General features: G+C 43.9%; 1 protein-coding gene across 4 annotated transcripts; it reads left to right on the top strand.

The window, feature by feature from the left end:
• Positions 1-1,199: 1,199 nt before the first annotated feature.
• Positions 1,200-6,002, top strand: GPR85 (G protein-coupled receptor 85). Of its 4 annotated transcripts, none has more exons than XM_048301670.1 (2): positions 1,200-1,276; positions 3,162-6,002. In XM_048301670.1, the coding sequence occupies exon 2, from the start codon at positions 3,337-3,339 to the stop codon at positions 4,447-4,449; it is 1,113 nt and encodes a 370-aa protein (XP_048157627.1). In that variant the 5' UTR covers positions 1,200-1,276; positions 3,162-3,336; the 3' UTR covers positions 4,450-6,002. The 4 variants fall into 4 exon arrangements, with proteins under 4 accessions (XP_048157627.1, XP_048157629.1, XP_048157626.1 ...); XM_048301672.1 differs by lacking the exon at positions 1,200-1,276 and adding an exon at positions 1,322-1,470 and having other exon boundaries at positions 3,187-6,002; XM_048301669.1 differs by lacking the exon at positions 1,200-1,276 and adding an exon at positions 1,322-1,470.
• Positions 6,003-7,671: the final 1,669 nt, after the last annotated feature.

The following is a 7,671-nucleotide window of genomic DNA, read 5'->3' as shown; positions in this document are numbered from 1 at the left end:
TGTCCCCCAGAAGGATTTATTCTGGCTTGAATGGAAGCTCCCAGCGAAGAAGTTCCTCAGGATCCAAATCTCTCGACCCAAAACAAGCTGTTCCTCAACTGCCTTGCAGCCAAAGCGAATTACTCTTGGGGCATGGCTTTCATGTTGCCACTTCTCGCGGATAAACTTCCATACAAACCGAAGAGGCGGGAGGGCGGAGGGATCAAGCCTTATCCCAACCCTTCCCGCTTGCTCCTGGTTTTGCCGCGGTGGCACCAGCGAGGGTCAGTGCCAGCGGGTGCGGGGGCCGGCGGGAGGCCCCTGCGGCGGCCCAGGCTACAGCCCGCCGCCTCCCGGCGCCGCCGCCCCGGCCCACCGGCCCGCATGACATCATCGGGACGGCTCGGGATCGATCCCCGCCGGCCGCCGGCTCGGGCGGGCGCTCCTCCGCGGCGGCCGCCGCTGCCGCCCTGCGCGCCGAGGGGGAACGCCGGCCCTGCCGCGGACGGAACAGGCTGACACGAGATTCATCCCCGCCGCCATGCAGCGAGCGCGCTGACAGTTCTGCGCCGGCTTCGGGCTGCGCGTCGGGAAGCCGCTCCACGGGCTGCGAAGGGGAAAGGTGCGCTGTCCTCACGGCCCCGCGGCGAATGCGCCCTCCGCGAGCAACGGCACTTGTTAAGGAGCCCTCCCTGGCTCGGGGGTCAGGAGGAAGGAATTCACCGGGTGGGAATCGGGAGGAAGGAAAATGAGCCACGAGCGGGAGGATCACGCAGCGGCAGCTGAAGAAACCGCCCGGTCCCTCTCCTGACAGGCTGCGACGCGCAGGGCGGCGGGCGCTTCCAGACCCCCGTTGTAAGCGAATGGGGCGGGAGGGGGAGCCCAGAGGCATAAACAAGGAGCGCAGGACCTAATTCCTTCCCCTCCCTTTCCTCACTGGTTTGCCCAGGCTCGCCAATAAATCCAGCTCGGCTATGCATCGCGATGGGAACGTGCTGCCAAGGAGGCTGCCTTCCCGTCACTGAGGATGCTGCCTTCCCCTCACTGAGGAGGCTGCTGCCGCCGGGGCTGCCTGCACACCACTGAGGACGCTGCTGCCGCGGAGGTTGCCGTGCCCTCTCTGAGACAGCAGCAGCTGCCGCCGCCGAGCCTGCCGTGCCCTCATTGAGGCGGCCGCCGCCGCTGCGTTACTGGGAGAGATTGTGGCGCTGCGACAGGGGAGGACGGGGCTCGGCGCGCAGGGGGGAGGCGCGGCGAGCATGCGCCGCCCGAGCCACTGACTGGATCCTCAGCCAAGGTACCGAGGGAAAAAAAAAAAAAAAAAAAAAAAAAAAAAGGAAATTAAAAAAAAAATAAAGGAAAAAGGAAAAGGATTGAGAGAAAGAAGAATGAATGACGGTAGAGGAGAATAGAAAAGACCGCCAGGGTAAAGCAGCCCCCGGTCGGCGGGAAGGAACAGCTCTGGCATGTGGGGATCTCCGGCACCAACAGGTAGGAGGAGAGGGGCTGGGGGCGCCGAGGGCTGCCGCGGCTGCAGGTGCGTGCGGAGAGGGCTCTCCCGCTCAGGGGTGAGGGGGTGATTTCCAAAGAAGTGGCATGATGGAAGCCCTCACAGACAATGCCTCTTCCGCTCTCCCCAGCTCCCCGCCGCGGGGGGCTCTCGCACGGCTCCGGCAGATGCGGCTGATGCCAGGCAGCGGCACCCGGGCTGCCTTGCAGCGCGGCGCAGTCCAGCCCTGCATGGCCGGGCGTGGGGAGCGGCTGTGCCCGTGAGTGAGTGAGTGTGTGTATGTGTGTGTGTGTGTGTGTGTGTCAGCGGCGGTGTGAGTGTGCCAGCAGTGCCGGTGCGTGAGCACCGTGCGGGCTGTGTGTGCGGAGGCAGGGCCGGCCGCCGCGGGGACAGCTCCACGGAGGAGGGGGAGCGGTGGGGCTGGCGGGAGGGGGGAGGGGGAGCCTGATTTCATGGTTTTAAAACGATGCCATGATCTGATCAGCCTCTGTTTACACAGCAGCAATCAGGCTCTTTTGTGGACGGTAAGAATGGAAGGATTTTGCTGGGATTCAGTGGGAATATCCTTTGTACACCCGAGGTGGCATAGGGAACACTTCGTGTGAATAACGAAGGAGCCTGATCATGCCTGCTGTGGCTCCTGTCCCTGGCTCTGGAGGGAGAAAAAATTAAAACAAAACAAAACAAAACCAAAAAAAAGCAGCAACAGACAGTTCTTTTTTTTTTTTTTTTTTTATTGCATGAAATGTGTTCCGGTACGATTCACTGGGAGGATTAATGGGCATCGCGGAGCCCTAATTAGCTTAAAAAAAAAAAACAAACCGAAAACCCAAACCAAAAAACCAAAAAGCAATTTTTATGTTTATTTAAGCATAACCAAAACTAGCCCTCCCGAAAGGATGGGCATTATGTCTTGGCTGTGTTGCCGATTTTTGCTCAGTATTTACACTGACCGTTGCTTATTATGAATTATGTCGAGGCTTTAACGATTTGCATTAAAGCACAGGGAAAGAGGGGGGGGGGGGAGGCCGGGGGGACGACACCCTAAAGCATACTGCTATCGACTGTCTAGATACCTGTTTATCGAAAAGCCTAAATGATAAAATTATGGTTTATAGCAGGAAGGGAGGGGGATAATGAATACTGTTTCTCTTACAAAATGCAAAAACTAACACTGTGTGATTATTGTGCTTTGGTGACTTGGGTTAAAAAACATAAATTCTGCAGGGTTTCTTTGGGTGTGATCCATATCAACATAGCAGCTGCCTGTTAGAATATTGACAAATACTGTAGCCATAAAATAAATGTAGGTAATGTCAAAATATCAGCAGTCTTTAGGGGTTTCTAAAAAAGATGTCAGTGATTAACTCTTGGGCTTGCAAACTGGGAATCGTTTGATTCATAAAATCTCTGAGGCTTTAACTGTGAAATTATATGTGCTACCAAATATAAGGGACATTGGTCAGTCCTGAAACTGTAGCAAGCCAAATCTGCCAATAGTCAATCATACTAAATAGCAAGTAAGAAAAAAAAAGCCTCATGTTTTTTAAAAACAAACAATAGTACTCAAATTTACAACTTCATTTGGTTCTCCATAAATTAACATCTTTGTTAGCGCTTTCTGACATCATTTCGTGTTAACTTAAGAACTGATAGCTCGATTTTTTTTCAGATATTTTGATGGCATGACAAATCAGAAAGAAGAGGATGTACTGTATGACTAGACACAAGATCAGTTCTGTTTGTGGATTACATTTTCAGTAAGATGTATGGATCTATTTTTTCCTTGTTCTTAAATATAGATCATGAGACTTGACTGAGGCAATATACATATCATCCATCCATCTATGGCGAACTACAGCCATGCAGCTGACAACATTTTACAAAATCTCTCTCCTTTAACAGCTTTTCTGAAACTGACTTCACTGGGTTTCATAATAGGAGTCAGTGTGGTGGGTAACCTTCTGATCTCCATTTTGCTAGTCAAAGATAAGACCTTGCATAGAGCTCCTTACTACTTCCTGTTGGATCTTTGCTGCTCAGATATCCTCAGATCTGCAATTTGTTTCCCATTTGTTTTCACCTCAGTAAAAAATGGCTCTACTTGGACGTACGGGACTCTTACTTGCAAAGTGATTGCCTTTTTGGGGGTTTTGTCCTGCTTTCACACTGCTTTCATGTTATTCTGCATAAGCGTCACAAGATACTTAGCTATTGCCCACCACCGTTTTTATACGAAAAGACTGACCTTCTGGACTTGTTTGGCTGTTATCTGTATGGTGTGGACTCTCTCTGTAGCCATGGCTTTCCCCCCAGTTTTAGATGTGGGCACCTACTCATTCATTAGGGAGGAAGACCAATGCACTTTCCAGCATCGTTCCTTCAGGGCTAATGATTCCTTGGGATTTATGCTTCTTCTTGCCCTTATCCTCCTAGCCACACAGCTTGTCTACCTCAAGCTGATATTTTTTGTTCACGATCGCAGGAAAATGAAGCCAGTCCAGTTTGTTGCAGCAGTGAGCCAGAACTGGACTTTTCATGGTCCTGGAGCGAGTGGTCAAGCAGCTGCTAATTGGCTGGCTGGATTCGGAAGGGGTCCCACACCTCCAACCTTGTTGGGAATCAGGCAAAACGCGAACACCACAGGCAGGAGGAGGCTACTGGTTTTAGATGAATTCAAAATGGAGAAGAGAATCAGCAGAATGTTCTACATCATGACATTCCTCTTTCTGACCTTGTGGGGTCCCTATTTGGTAGCCTGTTACTGGAGAGTTTTTGCAAGAGGGCCTGTAGTACCTGGGGGATTTCTAACGGCCGCTGTCTGGATGAGTTTTGCCCAAGCTGGAATCAATCCTTTTGTCTGCATTTTCTCCAACAGGGAGCTGAGGCGCTGTTTCAGCACAACCCTTCTTTACTGCAGAAAATCCAGGTTACCAAGGGAACCTTACTGTGTTATATGAGGGAGCATCTGTAAATCTTTAGCCTTGTGAAACACTACCATTCTCTGCTAAGCAATTGTGGCTTGTAGCCATGTCTTGAGGAGAAAATCAAGAACGGGATGTCAGCAGCTGTAAGGATTTGGGCTACATTCTGCAGTCTTTGCAATAGCTCACCTCTAATCCTGTTTTAAACCTAAACATGTTCCTGCTGACCACTGCTGAAGGTTTGTAATTAAGAACAAAGGACTGAACTACTGCCCTGAATTCCTTTATGTGGTTGAAATCTAGATTATGAAAGTAGCAGGTGCTAAGTATCAGTGCTAAATGCTGTGTATATCACTACATAAAATAAGAACATCAAAAAGATTAGCATTGGACATCTTAATAAATTAAGTTGATATGAGGTTAATGTGTTGATAAAACTAATTTTAGACATCTGAAGACCTTTAAAACATTTCATACAATTATTATTTTGCAAAGACTGAAAACTGGGGACTCAAGTACTGTAACTGATTAAAGATGTGCCATGCATTATTGGATTATCACACTTACAAATCTGTTTGCCTTGTGAGTAAGTTTTGGGGAGCATTCCAAAGCAGTATTTTTGTTCAGATTTCGACTTGAATTTTTTTTTCTCCAAATATATTACTCTTTCTAATTACCATTTTCCTTAACAGTGAAATTACTAACATTTAACTGTATTCTGTGTTTTTTGCTGATTTGGTATAAAGTTTAATAGACTCTTATTTATATTTTTTAAAAAGCTAGATATCAGTCTGTTAGGCAACGTTAATGATAATATCCAGTCATAATTGAACAGTTATAATTATACAGAATAAACACATGTTGCCTTAAAGGGTTATCTAGTATCTTCCATTTTGTTTAGCAATGAAGCAAATAAGCAAGGAAAATTGAATCAATAACTCTGGTCAGTCATTTGGGAGTGCATGAAAGATCACTTAGTCCTCTTTTTTCCTTTTTACTCCAATGGTTCCCAAAATCAATATGCACATCACTGGCATTATATGATTTTTTTCCAGGTGTGCCGCCCTTTCTGGTTTGTTCTGAGAAACACAGGCAGTTGATGTATGTTTATATTTTAAGACAGCTGTCATGGGGAGACCGCAGCCTTAGTATGATATCTTGCACAATTTGTGAAGCATTTATTCTACTGAAGGCACAGTCTTGTTTATATTTTCTGCACATTTTGGTGTATTGGTTGTTTTAAATTATTTAAGTTTTAACTTGTGAAAGCATATAATATGATTTCTTAGTATTTTAGAAATACATTAGAGTCTGTGAGTCTTTCCTTCTTTAAGATACAGATGTGTGGATTTCAATATAAAGTTGCATTTGCCAAAATTTACCTGTGTAGCTTGTTAATTTTCTTGGAATAAAATTTTACATTTTTCCAGTTATACAATTAACCTTTTTTATTTTGTCTAGTGAGCTAGCATGAAGTACTGAGAATGTAGCCATTATGAATTATTATCCTTTGCAGTCACTGTATTCCCAAACTGTAAATGCATGAATGATGGGGACCACAGGATTGATAAATGATATTATCTGCAGTAGCACTATTGTGTAGTTTATCATAATTACCCATCTTTCTGTTCTAATATGTCAGTTATATTTGAAGTTACAACACAGTATTTGACATTAACTTCACGGTTTAATTTTGGGAAATATCTGTATCTGAAGCACAAAATCATGAGTTGGTCAGTCATAAAGAACACAGATTCTTTTAATTTTGGGAGAGACAAGACTAGAGGTCTTAATTCAGTATTGGTATATCTTATCCTCTGTTGTAGTTTTATGACCAGCAAGTTAATGTATACATATATGAGCAGCAGTCAATAATGGAAATGCTTAAATTTGTATGATAACATTATACAACATATGCAACAATTCCGACAGTTGTGTCTATATGTGATCAGACAACTTGATCAAAGATTTGGTGAGCAATCTGATCTCACTTACACTTTTATACTGAGGTTGATTGGTTGAGAGGCATGGCTTTATATACTGTGTTGAAACAGAAGAATTGCTAAAATAATGAGTCCTTGTCAGTATAGGAATGTTTCTGAACATAATTTGAAATGGGACCAACAAACTTCTACCAAAAGGACATTTTTATTACACTGAAAAAGGCTCTGAAATTAAGGTAGTTAAGCAATTGTCAAAGATAGCAAGAGTGAATAAAAACTGAATCGTATGTTGAGAAAAATTCTGAAAGTCATCCCACTTAAGTTTATTAAAAGGTTGATTGGCAATAACTTCAGTCTAATTTCTTTAAAATAGTAACCTTTACAAGGAACATTGATATTACATATTGTAATAAAGAAATACATATAAATAAAGTTGTAAATAGTGTTATAGTTGTAGAAGTAGTCAGTTCTGAGGATTAGCCAGAAAATTTTCAACTATGAAATTTCAAAAGCTGCAAATCTGGGGCCTGACCTAACTCTTAGTAGTCAGTTGGTGTTTTCCCATTGACTTCATTTGGAGCAGAAGCAGGCTCTAGCATTTCTATAGTACTATACTTCTGAAATACTAAGAAGGCTGTATTTACTATGCAGTGGGAAAAGAAAAAAAAAATTAAAATTATTTCCCTGGAAGTTTTGCAAGCAGCAACCGATGTAAATTAAAATAATAAACAGTAAACAAGTCTGAAAGCAAATATTTTGATAAATGTTTTTCTTTTGATATGAATAGAATTCCTTTGGCTATATGACAATACTGTATTGCTACCTGAGAAAGGGCAGGTACTTTTTATTAAGTGAATTTCTAGAATTGTGCCAGTAAGAAGTCTTGTGACAGAAGTATTTAATTTTATTTTTCTCCAGAGTTAAAAGGAAAAGGGGATGTTCAGTGAAATTAAAAGCCAACATATAGAGTAACATTTTATGCAAAGTTATTACTCAGTGGAGCACACTGGTACAGGATGTCAAGTAGTTTAGAGAGATTCCTGCAAGAACTGTATGTATACATGAATTAAAGCAGTGCTTGCACTTTTTGTCATCAGTGTCATTTTGATCCTAGGCAGCATATCAAAACTAATATATTAAGGTATAAATTCAAAGTAGCAAGAAGGTTCATTCCAATTCAGTACACTGTTGTGTCACAGTATGAAAAGCCTTTTGCTTTTATTTTAGTACAGGAGTTAAGCTGTTGCCAAAGCTAGAATAAATACAGGGCTGGTAGGTTAGTCCTTTCTTTTCAGAATAGCAAAGAGTATCACAG

This window comes from Corvus hawaiiensis, chromosome 4 (genome assembly GCF_020740725.1).
Source record: "Corvus hawaiiensis isolate bCorHaw1 chromosome 4, bCorHaw1.pri.cur, whole genome shotgun sequence".
In the NCBI taxonomy this organism is placed as follows: Eukaryota; Metazoa; Chordata; class Aves; order Passeriformes; family Corvidae; genus Corvus; species Corvus hawaiiensis.
The sequence above is the reverse complement of the archived record's forward strand: the minus strand, read 5'-3'. Positions and strand labels throughout refer to the sequence as shown.